Here is a 15,149-nt window from a genome sequence, read left to right on the forward strand (position 1 = left end):
AAAGTGTGCAAACAACTCTATGGCCAAAATGGTTTAAAACTAAATACGGCAAAACCAGTGTGCTTTGTCTCTAAGGCATATCTGTTTTCAAGCCCATAACTTCTATTTGTGTGCATACACTGATACACATTCTCTCAATCTTGAGACTCTATCTCTACTTGAGAGGTGACCACAGAGGCCGAGACCAACTTACCCAAGTGACAGAGGAGCTGGGGTTGGGCCTCCTAGCCACAGAGGTGCACTTTTCAGAAAAGTTTCATAATCCTGCTACTGGGTCACCAGATTCAGAGGGGTGGATACCTGACTGCCCTCATCTGCTTGTCCTGGTGCTTCTTAATACCAGGCCTGGCTCAGAGCGGTGTGTCGTGTGTACTGAATGCATGGGGAGGTTTGAGTTATGAAAATTCATTACTGTTTTCTGCATGTTTGCAGTTCTTCAAATTACAATCAAAGGGCCTGCCTCTGCAGCCTTACCTGTGTACTCTGTACTCCCCCACCCCCTTCACCTAGACTTCCCACACAGCCAGCCCTGGATGCCAGGACCCTGGAAAGAGCGCAGGTGCCTCGGCTCCAGGTGACTCTGAGACACAGACCTGTTGTGTTTGCTCTTGTGTTTTTATGGTTTTTTCCTTCCTCTTGTGGAAAAACCTGACATCACCTGTGAACTTCCTAGATTTTGGAGGGTATGTTTAAGGCTGGCAAGATTCATAATCCTCATACTTTGATCTCCAGCCGAGCAGAGGGTGGGATGGATGTGGGCTGTTTGAGGCAGGCCATTGAGGAAGCCACAAGGCCAAGTGAAGTGGGTAGGGCTCTACAACGCTGTTTGAACCCCACGCCCAGTTACCTTTAACTTGTCTACACCTGCCCACACCTGACCCTGCCCCCATCAAAAATGTGACACAGACTCTGGCCAGTTTGTTTATTGTGGAGGACTAGGGAGTGCAAAACAAAGGACAGACCCCCTCCTCTCCCTGGGAATCTGTGCAAGTGGGTGTCATGGCTCAGGGATGTGAAGTGGAGCTGAGGAAGCCAGAGACTGGGAAAAGAGATGAGAGCAGGCAGCGGACCAGGCAGGAGCACGGGTGGTAGACAGTGAAGGAGGGGCGCCACAGTGCTCAGCCAGGAAACCTGCACAAAGTCCAGTCTCACCCGTTCTGATGCAAGTTCAGTCTGGCACAAGCTTTCAGAGCTAGGTATCGGAGAGTGCAAACAGCCAGATTGAGAGAGATCAGGAAGATGGGGGGTAGGGTGGGGGTGATGGGACACTCAGTTAACAGGACAGTGTTGAGAAAACCACTGTGCCTTTCCCAGGTCAGCCTAGGCAGAATCCGCATTTGAGATTATCTTCTAGGTGGTCGATGGGCTCTGGGTACAGTGCCAACTGCTTTTTTGGGGGAGGAGACTAGACCAAACCATAGAGACACTGGAAGGACAAAGGAAAGGCAAAGGAAAGGAAGACTGAGAACTTACAGACCCCAGAGTGTGAGTGTTCTGAGAAGACAATGCATGATGCTGGGGTGTCAGGAGTGAGATGCTAGATCAGAGAGAAATCTATCTGCGACGGGAAAGATGTCAGGGACCAGCCCAAGGAAGAGTCAAAAGTCCAGAACTGTTGAGAAACAAGTATATGCTGCGCAGGTCAGCAATGGACAAACTCAGATTCATGGGTGGGCCAGCCAGGGGGTCCAGGCCTTCAGAAGGCTCCTTCCCAGCAGGGAAGCTGGGAAGGGGCAGTGACAGGTTCAGGGTTTGGTAGAACCACAGGATCTGGGACTGAGACAGGGGCAGAGCCAGGGACCTGTCAAGGGGCTCAGGCGAGGCACTCTGGAGCTGGGGACTGTACCAGGAGTTGCAGTAGTCATACTGGCAGCACTGGGCCGAGTACCAGTACTCTGAGATGTAGGTGGGGAGCTTTTCTTGGCAGCGGTAGGAATTGTGTTGTCCACAGCCTCGGATTAAGAAGCGAGCTTTGTTTTCTGGAGAAGAAGGGACAACTAATAACCCTTGCTGCCTCCCATAGTCACCAAACCTGGTACCCCTTCCACAGACCTGCCCATCCCTCACCTAGACCCAATTTCCTTTCCAGACTCCTGCAGAAGAGGCCGGAAGAAATTAGCTTAATTGGCTCCCCAGAACCCCAGACTCCTCCCCTACCAGAAACCTCCATCTCCTTAGACCTCAGGCCCCAAGCAGCCCTCATTTACAAGAGGAGACAATGCCATGGGCTGTCTAGCCAGTGGCCCTTTCCCTGCCTGACTCAACTCACCATAATTGATGCTGATCACCATGCATGGGGATGAGCTGCTAATAGTGCACTTCTCCGAGCCTGAAATGCATCCTACAGCAGGATTTTCTAAGAGGCAGAGGTGGCAGGTCCGGACTTCAGACACAGGAGCTGGGGAAGCAGAAGACATGGATGGTGGTGTTGGCCCACTCCAAGTTCCCTACCCTGCAACATCCCGCTCACCCGCCGCCACCCTCTCCCGGTACTCAGCCACCCCTCCTTCCCTGCCCCTGCCCCACTTACCCTTTCCCACCGTGAAGCCCACCATGACCAGTGCACCTATAAGCATGTGGGCCTTCATCATGGACTTCTGGGGAGAGGGGCAGTCCCTGAGGGGTGCCCAGAAACCCCACCTTCCCATGACCACGCTCCTTGAGCCTGAACTGCAGGGTGGTTCTGACAGGTAGTCTGGGCAGGAGGGTGGTTCTGACAGGTAGTCTGGGCAGGAGCTGCTGTAGGTACAAAGCTATACTCCTCCCTGAGGCAGGAAGCAATTAGCTTGGCAGGAGAACATGTCCTCACCCACCTGGTCTGGTTCCTGAATGTGGGAGCTGCAGCCCAGACAGGGGCAGTATCTGGGCCCCAATCCAGCAGTCTACTTTTGTCCTGAGTGTCCCTCAAAGATCTGTCCCTGCCCCTCCAGGGTCCATGGATTAGTTTCATTCTCTGGTACCATCTGCCATCCTCCCTACACAACAGGGCCAGTCCCTACTGTTCTGAGAGAAACTTAAACCAGGAACCCAGTGACCTTCATCCTTCTGAGATGAGCATGTCTCAGCTCCCCCAAGAGGGGGCACACAGACACCACAAAATAGCAATTCTGGACCTTGAACCTCTTCTCCCCACCCCTTACAGTTCAGTTTATTTTGGGACCTCTTTCTTTATAAAACAAAGTCATGTTGATTACATCCCCTAGAGTATAAACAGCCAACTGCAGTGGCACAAAAAGAGCAAATATTTCTCCAGTCTTTGAAATCCGATTTCTGTCTTTTCCTCATGATCTCCGTACATCCTTACACCCAGTCCTAAAAACATCACCCAAATCTACTGGGCACAAATCTGTGCTCGTTTTCAACTTGAGGAGAGGGGGCTGGGCCAGGAGGGCTCCTGGGGTCCAGCATACCATTACCCATGCTTCCCAACCCCAAACACCAGCCAATCAGCCCACGGCCTTTTCTTCCACTTTATTTCATATTCCCACCACAATAATGACTCCTTTAATTTAAACTAAAAACCATAGAGGGTTCCTGAAATTGTGGCAGCAAAGGAATGAAAGTGTCAAAGACCGAGGGACAGGTGGGGTGGGGAATCAGCGAATCGTCTTCACTGGGCTCTTGAAGTTGCTGGCGGCTTGGAGCTGCAGCTGGTAGGCCATTGGATGGATCTTGAAACCGTAAAGCCTGGGTTGGGGCAGAGGTGAGAGAGGAAGCAGAGTGAGCCCCATCCTGGCCCTGCCAGTGGCCTGCATTCCACCCCCCCACCCCAGTTTCTTCATGGGCTTGCTCAGTACTTCAAGGCAGTGGTTCCCCAACTTCTCTTCTCAAGAATATTTGGAAATGTATTTTAAATATCTATTAAAACTCAAATTCAAAACTACAAATATGTGTCTGTACATATATACATGAGTATATACACGTCAGTACTTGTTTTAATATAAAAGCTGAACTTGCCTTTTCTACACCAGAGCAAAAATGATACTCCAGGAAGATAAACCACACTTCAACCGTGGCTCTGAGAATTTCCTAGCAGAAAGTTGAGCACACAGAATGGCAACAAGGCTAGCTACTGCCTTGTCCTCCCTTCTTTCTAGGGGATCCTGGGCACCTCTTTTGACCCTTGGTGACTCTGTCCCTGCTCCCCACCTGGGCACAAACTGGTTGGCGGGCCTCTTGGGCCGGTACTCGGGGTGCACCATGAAGAGCATGTGAGGGAAACCGGTGCCGAAGTAGGCGCCATCCGTGTGGTGGTGCCTCGATGACTTGGGTGTGTACACGTCCATGCACTTGGGGCAGTAGAGCTTCACCATGGCCTCACCTGGGATGTCTGAAAGGCCTGGGAGACAGCCAGACTCAGCAGGCCAGGTCACCCAAGACTGCCCAACCTCCCTCCTGGACTCAGGCCCCAACCTGCTGAGCCCCAACTCCATCCCAGCAGACCTGCCTTCTTACATGGCCCTCCTTTCCCTTTCCCAACACTCACCGATGGGAAGCATTGGCTGGTTCTCACAGTACACACGGGGACAGTATCCAAAGTCTCCCTGCTGGTACTTTTCCAACTGATGTGAATGAAATTGAAGGAGTTGGTGGGTAGGTATGAAGAGAAGAGGCAACCCCCTCCTCAGCCCAACCCACATCACTGTGTCCCCAACTCCTTCTGCCTCTTAAATGTCCAGAGGCCCCTTCTCTGGCTCAGATGGGCCTTCAGACTCCCCTGCTTCCTTTCATTCAGTCAGGCAGGCTGAAGACCATCAGACATTCACTGCTTATTCCCTGAGAAAGAGGGAGTCTACAACTTTCTGCTCTGGGTCACATCTCCCTCCCCCAAAACACCGCCTTCACTTCAACCCTCAATCAGGTCTTAACCCCTAGGCCCAGATTCTGGTGTTCTTTCCCCTCTTCTCAGCTACATTCTGTGACAAGGCTGAAACAAGTGACTTCTTGCTGAAGGAAACTCTGCTTCCCTGTTGCCTCTGAAGGAACCGAGTGGGAGGAGAGAGGCCTCACCATCTGGGCAATGCCACGGTTGGTGAGGATATAGCGGGCGTGGATCAATCCATAGAGCATTTCAGCTGCTTGCTCAATCAGGTCACTCTGGTTGGGGTTGTCCTCCAGCTCCTCATCTGAAACATGGCACCAGCCAAATGCAACCACTTGTCTTACAGCTTTTTAAGGTGCCCTGCCCACTCCCGGGGGCTGCTGGCTCTTCAGCCCAGCACCCAACTTGGAGCCTCACCCCAGCCACAGCCTGGGCATCTGACCCAGAAACATGGGCCTCTGACCCTTCCACCAACCCAAGGCAGCTCTGCCTTCCTTCCATCCCTCTTAGCCTCTGCTTCTTTCTCTTCTTTAATAAATAAATGCAAAAATGTCAACACGGAAGATAGAACTCTAACCTGGAAAGGGCAAGGAAGAAGATAACACCCACGGAGAAACTAGCATTTTTGAAAAGTGCTAAGTTATAGGATCGTAGAAGGAAATGGCAACCCACTCCAGTGTTCTTGCCTGGAGAATCCGAGGGATGGGGGAGCCTGGTGGGCTGCCGTCTATGGGGTCCCACATAGACACGACTGAAACGACTTAGCAGCAGCATAGGAGCAACTTATACGATCAGAGTATGAGAACAAGTGGTAGAAGTCACAAAAGTAGGCAAGAGTGAGGTAGGAAATCAAAATGAAGTAAAGGATTTGGGGTTAAAAGGGTTAGAGAACCAAAAGGAAATTTAGAAATTCAAGAAGCAGATAAACAGGGTGTGAATAGTAAAAAAACAGCACACACACAAAACAACCCTGAGGGTGTCTCACCAGGCTCCAGGTCCAAGATCATGTCTAAAGCTTGTCGATAGTGAGGCACCTGCTCATTGAGTCCAGTGAGATTGAATTTGTCCTGGATATAGTCTTCATCCACCTGTCAGGACGTGAAGTCAAAAGGAAACCCATAGCAAAATCCTCAGCTTTGACCTGGGCAGGTTGCTCTAACTCGTGCCTTATCTTCAATACAACTAACTGCTTCATTCCCTTTGTTCCGCACTCCCAACTCAGCGCAAGCACTTGAACGTCTCTCCCCAGTTCGTGTATACTGCCCACCCAGAAGAGGTCTGGCTTTTCTCTCCTAAGCATAAGCAATCCCCTCCTTACAGAGGCAGTCCTTTCAAGATCCCTGTCCTGATTCCTGTTCCTAGCTCTAGGAATCAGTTTTGGCCTCTCCTGAGGGGCAGCTGGCTCTCTGAGGAAGGTGGGGGCTGAACAGCTTGGATTCTGAAGTCAGTTACACTCCCTTATGTTAACACACAGGCATGCTATAAAACATTTTAACATGAAGTGTTTTAATTCTCCTAATAGCTACCAGAGATAGGTACTACCAGTACCTCTGTGGTAAACAAACAAACAAACAAACACAGGTTGACACGTCCAACGTTAGGCTGCTGGAGGGTGGCAGGGTTGACTTGGGGCCCCAGTCTTGACCCTTCACAAGTTGGAGAGAGAGCTACTAAGGGGACTCCTCCTTGACAAGAGTTTTCACTGAAGTAGGTAAGAGATGTGTGTGGAAGCTTTATGTGCAAGAGAATATGTGGCCAGATTACATGTGGAGGTGGATGGTAGGGTTGAGGAGAACTTACCTCACAGAAGAATTCATTGCCACGGAGCCCACAGAACCAGGAAATCCAGGACACCTCCTCTGAGCTGCTCATCTTCACGTCGGCTAGAGATAGAAGAGTATAAGCCTAAGCTCTCCCTCCCAGCCTCTGGTATCCTCACTCCTCCCACACTTTGCCCTCCAACCATGGAAGAATTTGGGGCCACCCTTTTCTTAAAGAACCCGAGACTGGAGCACGTCTCTCTAGCTCCTCTTATTTACATTCCAGCCCCTTTTCACTGAGACTATAGAGAAATTCTTTGGGGTCCACCACCTGTAAGAAACCGACAGGTCTTGACCCCACTAGTCCTACCTACATCCCTGACGCTCGTGAAAGCCAGGCCCCTCTGTCCTCCGTGTCAACTCCGGCAGGGCCGTGGCTCAGACTCCCTACCCCCGCAGGTCTCCGGCCCCATTCTCAAGGGTTCCGAAGTTTATCCTTTCCAAGCAAGAGCTGGGCCCCTCCTTTTCTCATGGCCTGTGGGTGGTCGTCGGGTCCGTTTCATGGGAGTCCCGACATCCCGCCTCCACCCTGCAGGCCACCTCTTCTACCCTCGGTGCCGGACCGGGTCATTTCCTTTCCCACCCCCACATCAAGACGCGGAGACCCCATGTGCCGCGCCCAGGGGCAGGGGATATGGCGCGGCGACGACCACCACACTCACCGACTGGACGGGGACTGGGACCAGGGGACGGGGAGGGGAAGGGGAGTTTCTGCTTCCAAAGAACCGCGACGACGGCTACAACGCAGGCCGCGGACCCGACCGCGGCAGGCGAAGTGGGGTGGGGGGAGTGGAAACTGGGGAGGGTGGGGAAGAGGGCAACGCGCAAGTGCTTAGAGTTAGGAGCCGCGGCGCATGCCGGGAAATGGAGTCCTCGGAAAGAAGAAACTGACGAAACTAGGGAAAGGCGAACTACGAATCCCAGGATGACCCGCGCACGACCCTTGTGTCACGAGGCCCCGGGGGGAGGGGGACGCTGGGGGCGGGGCGCAGCAGGGCACTGCGAGCCGCCACCGGAAGCGGAAACTCACTACCGCGTTCTGGGCCAGGTAGCCTGGGAAATAGAGTCGTGTGATTCCGGGGACTGTGGGGCCATGGAGGGGAAGGGATGGGCCGGGAGAGGAACTAGGCTGGCTGGTTGTTTCTTGCTTCTCCCATCAAACAGCGAGCCTCAGGCCTCGGCGCGACTTTGCTACCCGGGGCATTGACCTCATCCCCAGCCAGCCAGCCCTCCTGGCCCTTATCGCTTTGCTCCTTGGAGTCAGCCCGCCAAGGAGGCCCGCGACGGGGCCCATGTTTCATCCGGGGTTCGCGCTCCGGAGGCGGGAGGTGAGGCCGGGTTCCATGCTGAGGGTCCTGGGTAGGGTGTACTGGGATGAGCTGAGCGGTGTGAGAACCAGGACGGCCCCGTGGGCTAACCTGAGGTGGTGCCAGCCATTCTGCTGCTTGTCCCCTTGCACTTCTCCATTTTCTCTTAGGGCTTGAACGGGGCTGCTGTGGGCGCTAAGTGCGACCTTCGAACCCTGGTCAGAGTAATGGTGAGGGGTTGCGTGACGTTATTTCATTTCAGGGTTTCTGGGCGTTCTCCGCCTCAGAGCCTTTTTTCACCCTGAGAGTGGTTTCCCAGGTCCAGAAAATGAGCTCGGAGCGGGGGCCACGTTGAGGGAGGCGAAGGGCATTGTGGGGGCGTTATGTAAAAACAGGACCCCAACCGACAGATCTTTCTCAGTCCTCGCGCTACGCCGGCACGTGGTGCGTTGTGCTTCTGCTATGGAAACATTCCAGGGCGGGAAACAGCTCGGCGCTTCCGCGCGCCTGCACCCTCAGGTAATTTGTTTTGTTTTGTTTTCCCCAGCCACGCATGCGTCTTTGTGCCAAGTGAGTATTTGTCGACTCCTTTGCTTAGAGTAGCGCCATTTTGCAGTACGGAAGCTACAAAGCGACACAGGCTGGAACTTCTTCCTGAAATCTGCTTCCTGCTTCCGGAGACGTGTCGAGTTTGTTTTTGTTTGGGAAGAACTTACCCCGAAATAGGAAGATTTAAAGAGCCAATTTGATTGTTTTTCTTAATGGTATGTTTTACGCTGTGATAAAGTTGACTGGGAGGGATTGGGGGCAAGAGGAGAAGGGGACGACAGAGGATGAGATGGCTGGATGGGCATCACTGACTCGATGGACGTGAGTCTCAGTGCACTCCGGGAGTTGGTGATGGACAGGGAGGCCTGGCGTGCTGCGATTCATGGGGTCGCAAAGAGTCGGACACGACTGAGCGACTGATCTGATCTGATCTGAAAGTTGACTCAGAGAGGCTGGTATTGTTGGTGCGGATGGAGGTAGGGGCGGAGCGCAGGGCCTCTGGGCAGCTGTCTTACGGAGACTTCTTTCTTACCTTTACTGAGGGGCATTGTCTGTAACTGGCCCTGCAGGGTCCCAGGTTGTGGGGTCACTTTTGGGTTGGGAGGGGATTTTTGACGCTAAGGATACTTTTGTTTATCTCATTAGGTGTCTGGAACTGGCTCTGGTCGCTGCAGGACCACCAGGGGCTTGGCTTCCTAGTCTCATTTTCCTACATTTCCCAAAAGCCATGTCTGGGTCTTCTCTCATTAACTTTACCCCAGCCACTGATCCCAGTGATCTGTGGAAAGATGGGCAGCTGCAATCACAGCCTGAAGAGCTGGAGCCCACCTTGGATGGGGCTGCAGCCCGGGCTTTCTACGAAGCCTTGATTGAAGATGAGAGCAGCACCCCTGAAACCCAGAGAGCTCAGCCTGGGCCTGCCAGTAAGAGAAAGAGGAAGAAAAGAAGAATGATGAGGGAGACTGCAGCAGGAGCATCAGGAGGACATGGACAAAGGAGATCCCTTGAGGCAAAGGACAAGATGACCCAGCAGATACTGAGGGCAGCCCAGGAGGGGGACCTGGCAAAACTAAAAAGGCTGTTGGATCCCCATGAGGCAGGGGGAGCTGGAGGGAATATCAATGCTCGGGATGCTTTCTGGTGGACCCCTCTGATGTGTGCTGCCCGAGCAGGCCAGAGGGCAGCTGTGCGCTATCTCCTGGGCCGTGGGGCTGCCTGGGTAGGGGTCTGCGAGCTGGGGGGCAGAGATGCTGCTCAGTTGGCTGAAGAAGCAGGTTTCCCTGAGGTGGCCCGCATGGTCAGAGAGAGCCCTGGAGAGACAAGAAGTCCAGAGAACCGGTGAGGGGAAGCCTTATCTTTTATTATTATTTAAACTTTTAAATCTATTTTTGTTTTATTGAAGCATAGTTCATATATAATTATATAAATTACATGTGTACAATATAGCGATTGAGAATTTTTTTAAGTGATATTCCATTTATAGTCATTATAAAATATCTGTTAAATTTCTGTGTTGTACACACACTCTGGGTTTAAATCCTGATTGTACTTCTTGGGCAAGCAACCTAGTGTCCATGTTGGCACGGTTGGCTCAGTTTTCCTATCTAAGAAATTAGACTATACTTCTTATAGGGTTGTTAGGGTTAACTAAATGGGTTAATATACATAAAATGCTATAACAGTGCTTGTATTTAATAGCATAGTAAGCACTGTACAAATGTTAACTATAGTAATTATTATTTCTCACCCAAGAACCTTGTGAGGCCTTAACCATTCCTTCAGGTCCACGTTGCTAACTGGGGAGGAAAGGCAATTTGTTTCTTGGCAGAAATACTGGAAAGACCTTGTCCCACCCTGCCACCCACCTCTGAGGCCTAAACCCTTGTGCTGCCCTTAACCTTTCTTTTTTTTTCTCTCCAGGTCCCGATCCCCCTCCCCCAAGTACTGTGAGACTTGTGATGGCCACTTTCAAGACTCTAACCACTGTACATCCACTGCTCACCTGCTGTCGCTGTCCCGGGATCTCCGGCCCCCCATCCTGCCACTTGGGGTTCCAACCTCCAGCCCAGGCTTCAAGCTGCTGCTGAGGGGGGGCTGGGAGCCTGGAATGGGGCTAGGACCCCGGGGTGAGGGCCGTGCCAACCCTATCCCCACTGTCCTCAAGAGGGACCAGGAGGGGTTAGGCTACGGCTCAGCACCTCAGCCCCGAGTTACACATTTCCCAGCTCGGGATACACGGGCAGTGGCTGGGAGGGAGAGAGCCCCCAGGGTGACCACACTGAACCGCAAAGAGGAGAGAAGGCAGGAAGAGAAGGACAAGGCCTGGGAGCGGGATCTGCGGACATACATGAACCTTGAGTTCTGACCTGGGCAAGTTCTGACCCTGGTGTGTTGCTGTAGTCTGAACTTGGGCCCGGAACCTAGACTCTTGGGCTTCTACTTCCTGATGTCTGCCCAGGTTCCACACCTTCTGGTTTTGATCAGTGGACTCTGCCTTCAGTAGAAAGAAGCCAAAAGCTGAGAAATAAAATCAAGCTTTTCTCCCTCTTGGTGTTTTATCCAGTTTTCTGGAAGCTGTTGCAGGGAAGCCAAACGAGACTGGGGACCACATGAAATTCTACCAGAGCCACAAGAGGCAGCTCTATGTGGCCTGATAGGGTTGCCTCTGCCAGTCTGGTTCACTTGTAGCCCCAGCCACTGTCCTTAGTGCCCCACCTATTTTTTCAACCCCTGAACCAGGAATTACCCATCTCTATGCAAGTCTACCGGAGAAGGCAATGGCACCCCACTCCAGTACTTTTGCCTGGAAAATCCCGTGGATGGAGGAGCCTGGTGGGCTGCAGTCCATGGAGTCGCTAGAGTCGGGCACGACTGAGCAACTTCACTTTCACTTTTCACTTTCATGCATTGGAGAAGGAAATGGCAACCCACTCCAGTGTTCTTGCCTGGAGAATCCCAGGGAGGGGAAGCCTGGTGAGCTGCCGTCTCTGGGGTTGCACAGAGTCGGACACGACTGAAGCGACTTGGCAGTAGCAGCATGCAAGTCTATGCAGGGCTTCCCTGGTGGCTCAGATGGTAAAGAGTCTGCCAGCAATTCAAGAAACCCAGGTTTGATCCCTGGGTTGGAAGATCCCCTCAAGAAGGAAATGGCAACCCAATCCAGTGTTCTTGCCTAGAGAACCCCATGGACAGAGAAGCCTGGTGGGCTATGTTCATGGGGTCACAAAGAGTCAGGCATGATTGAGTGACTAACACTTTTGTGCAAGTCTGACCTCCCCCAGAAAGCACCCTTTGTCCATTCCAGCCAATTCAATCACTGATTTCACAAGTTTGTATACTATGTGCTATGAATGGGAATGAGACATACCCAATCTTCAGGTTGCTCGCACCTGTAGGAGACAAGATGTGATAAAAAGAATGCATGGTGATGGGGAAGTTGGAAAGGCTCATAAATGATAATGGGTGGGGTCTTGCAGGAAGAAGGCAGTGTGATGGGAAGACCAAAGATGATGCAGCCTGTAGGCTGTTAGCTGAGCTGGAACCAGAACTCTGGCCTCCCAAATCTACACTTGAAGCCAAGGTTCATTTTGATACCTGAAAACTCCTAAGGGCAGGAAGCACATCCTGTTTGTCTACACTTGTCTTCCCCACACTTGCTCTCCTGTTCCTCCTGCCTCGTACCAGGTGCCAGGCACATAAAGTACCCACTGTTGTCAAATCCAAGAGGTAAAAATCTGCAGGGAGGAGCAAGGAAGGGCTACCTAAGCCCCAAGCCTCTCAGCTTTCTCTTCTGGAAGAGCCTTTCATGAAATCGTGAACTATAAAAAGGAGTGGAGCGGGATGCAGGGAAGAACTCAAGGGAACTAAAGGGGGCGGGCGAGCTTAAGGGGATACCAGCGGTCGGGGGTCTCTAGGCGACGAAAATGAAAGGCTAGGCTTACATTCACGCTTTTGGCTGCTGTGACCTCGGCTGTGCGCCCCTGGGTACGGCCGGGTGCGCACTGATGGCGCGCACAGGCAGCTCGGGCCGGGGGCGGGGGGTGGGGGGCGGTCGATCGACAGGGTCCGCCCCGCGAGCTGGGGCTCCGCCTCCGCCTGTCCTCTAGTCCCGGTACGGCTGCTTCCGGGCTCTGCGGCTCCGGGCGGCTTCGCAAGGCCGAGGCCCCGACGCTGGGCCCGGGAGGGGCTGCATCGCCTGGACGCCTGGACGCCAGGCTCCCCAGGCAGGCGCGCGCTTTGCCTCGCTCCCGGGATCTCCCAGGACATCTCCGGCCTGACCTTGCGAAGACTGAATCTCAGCTGCGGGCTGGGGTGCCAGTGGGGCCACTTTATAGGAATCACAGCCCTCTGAATCAAAGCAGGAACGTTGCTGGCTGGAGTTTGCCGGATACCTCACCCCCCACTCACTTAACAGGAGACTTCTTTCTGAGCTGCCTTAGGGCAGCAGTTAGGACTCTCCTGGTAGGTCGGGAGCACCTAGGATCCGTGGCCACCTTCCTTCCTCCCTTTTTGGATGGAGAACCGCCTCCCCAGTTTCTGGGGCACCTTGGGGCGTGGCCTTGGTGAGTGAAACTTGGGGTGCTGCCTGCTGGGAAAGAAACCTGGAAAACAGGGAGGACACTGTGACCGTGTCCCACGCTTTGTCAGATTCGTAGACTTTTGGAATCGTGTGTGTGTAGTGGGGTGGTGGTGAATGGATTTGAACGTGCCTTTCTTTACCTTAAAACTGAAACGGAAACAAGCCGCTTCAGGCTGCATGACCATCCTGGGAAGAGGAGAGCCACTCCTGAGTTCAGAGTAGGACTCTCCAAGCAGATACCTGTTCTTCTGAGCCTAAACACACTCTGGTTTCTGAGGAAATCCTCAGTCCCCCATCCAAGAGCCTAAGCCGTGCCAGGAAGCAGCCCCAGAATTGGGGGGCTCATTGCACACCCCAGCCATGTTCCTCCGACGCCTTGGTGGCTGGCTCCCTCGCCCCTGGGGCCGCCGGAAGTCGACGAGACCTGACCTGCCCACCCCAGAACCCAGACGGATGGACAGCTCCTCTGAGAATTCAGGGAGTGACTGGGACAGTGCTCCAGAAACCATGGGAGATCTGGGGTCTCCCAAGACCCAGGACTCAGGTGCACAGAGGAGCTCTGGGGCTGCTCCAGAACCAAGCAGGGAGGCCCAAGTTGAGCAATTGGGGTACAAAAGAATGGATTCTCTGAAGTGGGAGAAGACTGCTTCCAGCACCCAAGAGTCTGGGAGACCAGAGGCTGGGGAGACCATTCCCAAACTAGGACAGGATCCTGTGGACTCAGATGGCACCGGGAAACGTGGAGGGTCCCCTGAAGAGGAATTGAGCCCCTCAGTGGCTGAAGCCCCGGTGGAGAAGCCTGGCCGGCGTCAGAAGCTGCTAGGCTGGTTGCGGGGGGATACAGTTGGGGGAGCAGGGGCTCCCCACCAGTATCTGGGTGACCCAGAGGAGTGTCTGCAGATCTCCACCAACCTGACCCTGCACCTGCTGGAGCTGCTGGCCTCAGCCCTGCTGGGGCTCTGCTCAAGGCCCTTGCGGGCAGCCTTGGATGCGCTGGGCCTGCGTGGACCGCTGGGCCTCTGGCTGCATGGGCTGCTGTCCTTTCTGGCTGCTCTGCATGGACTCCATGCCGTGCTGAGCCTACTGACCGCTCACCCCCTGCACTTTGCCTGCCTCTTTGGTCTTCTACAGGCCCTGGTGCTGGCTGTCAGCCTCCGGGAGCCCAGTGGGGATGAGGAGGCCACTGACTTGGAGGGCGAGAAGTTAGGGAGGGAGGGGGAGGAGCAGAAGGGAGACCCAGGCAAGGGGCTGTGACCAAGGGGTATGGTGTGACCCAGGGTCCTACCCTCAGTGGGGTGGGAGCAAGGATGAAGATAGTGTGGGAGGTATGATCCAAATTGTAAGCACAGGGACCTCAGGGATGGGGCAGAAACCCCAGAGTATGAGGGCACAGAGCCGCCTCCACACACAGGAGAGCTGTTCAGGGTGTCTGTGTTTATGGACAGTGGGGGCCTCGCCCTTGAATTCACCAGCTGTTGTTAATTTTTGCTTTTACATTTTTCCCACTTTTTTTCTTCCACCTCCACTTTTTAAAAGCAAAAAAAAAAAAAAAAAGTGTGGTGGTGAGAATAAAGACTGAAGTGTCCTCTCTACCTTTTAAAACTCTCCAGGGGTGGAGAAAACCAGTCAGGACAGACAGACCTCTGGGTGGGGTAAGAGGGTGGTTGAGAAACTTGGGGGATCCCTTGGATCCTGGGATCTGCACCATCTGGGGAAGAGCAACACTCCTAGGTGGGTGGATTAGGGGGTCTGGATGGGGTTCCCACAGGTGATGGGGAGCCTGAAGGGAGGACCTGAGGATTCCTAGGAGCCAGGGGGAGTGGGGCTGGGTGCAGGCAGTGTTGGCAGGACGGCCAGCTCAGAGGGGCTGGCAGCTCACAGGCAGCATGGGGAGCCCTAGAGTTTGCAGACCCCACTAGGGGGTTGGGTTTGCTCACTCAGCAATAAATAACTGTGTCACACCAAATGCTAAATATACCACTACAAAGTGAGAGTTAGCACCGTTCAGTGTCCTTCCTGACGCCGTCCATCTGGGGGTTAAGGTGGGAGAAGGTTCAGGGGGAGGACTGAAA

The 15,149-nt window shown here is 53.5% G+C and overlaps 4 protein-coding genes across 6 annotated transcripts; 2 read left to right on the top strand and 2 right to left on the bottom strand.

The window, feature by feature from the left end:
* Positions 1-908: 908 nt before the first annotated feature.
* Positions 909-2,440, bottom strand: LY6G5B (lymphocyte antigen 6 family member G5B). The gene is made up of 2 exons (XM_027524149.1): positions 2,270-2,440; positions 909-1,979 (listed from the first exon to the last, which is right to left on the bottom strand). Exons 1-2 carry the CDS (start codon positions 2,415-2,417, stop codon positions 1,576-1,578), a joined length of 552 nt encoding a protein of 183 aa, XP_027379950.1. The 5' UTR covers positions 2,418-2,440; the 3' UTR covers positions 909-1,575.
* Positions 2,270-7,462, bottom strand: CSNK2B (casein kinase 2 beta). Its single transcript, XM_027524148.1, has 7 exons — positions 7,305-7,462; positions 6,623-6,705; positions 5,808-5,910; positions 5,011-5,126; positions 4,487-4,562; positions 4,150-4,339; positions 2,270-3,687 (listed from the first exon to the last, which is right to left on the bottom strand). The coding sequence occupies exons 2-7, from the start codon at positions 6,692-6,694 to the stop codon at positions 3,597-3,599; spliced, it is 648 nt and encodes a 215-aa protein (XP_027379949.1). The 5' UTR covers positions 6,695-6,705; positions 7,305-7,462; the 3' UTR covers positions 2,270-3,596.
* A 224-nt stretch (positions 7,463-7,686) lies between these two features.
* On the top strand, positions 7,687-11,045 carry GPANK1 (G-patch domain and ankyrin repeats 1). Of its 3 annotated transcripts, none has more exons than XM_027524151.1 (4): positions 7,687-7,970; positions 8,497-8,713; positions 9,144-9,836; positions 10,419-11,045. In XM_027524151.1, exons 3-4 carry the CDS (start codon positions 9,226-9,228, stop codon positions 10,861-10,863), a joined length of 1,056 nt encoding a protein of 351 aa, XP_027379952.1. In that variant the 5' UTR covers positions 7,687-7,970; positions 8,497-8,713; positions 9,144-9,225; the 3' UTR covers positions 10,864-11,045. The 3 variants fall into 3 exon arrangements, with proteins under 3 accessions (XP_027379952.1, XP_027379954.1, XP_027379953.1); XM_027524153.1 differs by lacking the exon at positions 7,687-7,970 and adding an exon at positions 8,120-8,468 and having other exon boundaries at positions 8,566-8,713; XM_027524152.1 differs by lacking the exon at positions 7,687-7,970 and adding an exon at positions 8,120-8,179.
* Positions 11,046-12,590: 1,545 nt separating this feature from the next.
* On the top strand, positions 12,591-15,074 carry C23H6orf47 (chromosome 23 C6orf47 homolog). Its single transcript, XM_027524122.1, has one exon. The coding sequence runs from the start codon at positions 13,438-13,440 to the stop codon at positions 14,329-14,331; it is 894 nt and encodes a 297-aa protein (XP_027379923.1). The 5' UTR covers positions 12,591-13,437; the 3' UTR covers positions 14,332-15,074.
* Positions 15,075-15,149: the final 75 nt, after the last annotated feature.

The sequence above is a fragment of the Bos indicus x Bos taurus genome, chromosome 23 (assembly GCF_003369695.1).
Source record: "Bos indicus x Bos taurus breed Angus x Brahman F1 hybrid chromosome 23, Bos_hybrid_MaternalHap_v2.0, whole genome shotgun sequence".
Classification (NCBI taxonomy): domain Eukaryota; kingdom Metazoa; phylum Chordata; class Mammalia; order Artiodactyla; family Bovidae; genus Bos; species Bos indicus x Bos taurus.

Coding starts and splice junctions, on each gene's coding strand:
- LY6G5B (XM_027524149.1), bottom strand. CDS start 2,417: ATGTCTTCTGCTTCCCCAGCTCCTGTGTCTGAAGTCCGGACCTGCCAC. Junction 1,980..2,269: donor GGTGATCAGCATCAATTATG/GTGAGTTGAGTC, acceptor CTTCTTCTCCAG/AAAACAAAGCTCGCTTCTTA.
- CSNK2B (XM_027524148.1), bottom strand. CDS start 6,694: ATGAGCAGCTCAGAGGAGGTGTCCTGGATTTCCTGGTTCTGTGGGCTC. Junction 5,127..5,807: donor GATCTTGGACCTGGAGCCTG/GTGAGACACCCT, acceptor GCCATGTTTCAG/ATGAGGAGCTGGAGGACAAC. Junction 4,340..4,486: donor CCAGCCAATGCTTCCCATCG/GTGAGTGTTGGG, acceptor GCTGTCTCCCAG/GCCTTTCAGACATCCCAGGT.
- GPANK1 (XM_027524151.1), top strand. CDS start 9,226: ATGTCTGGGTCTTCTCTCATTAACTTTACCCCAGCCACTGATCCCAGT. Junction 9,837..10,418: donor ACAAGAAGTCCAGAGAACCG/GTGAGGGGAAGC, acceptor TTTTCTCTCCAG/GTCCCGATCCCCCTCCCCCA.
- C23H6orf47 (XM_027524122.1), top strand. CDS start 13,438: ATGTTCCTCCGACGCCTTGGTGGCTGGCTCCCTCGCCCCTGGGGCCGC.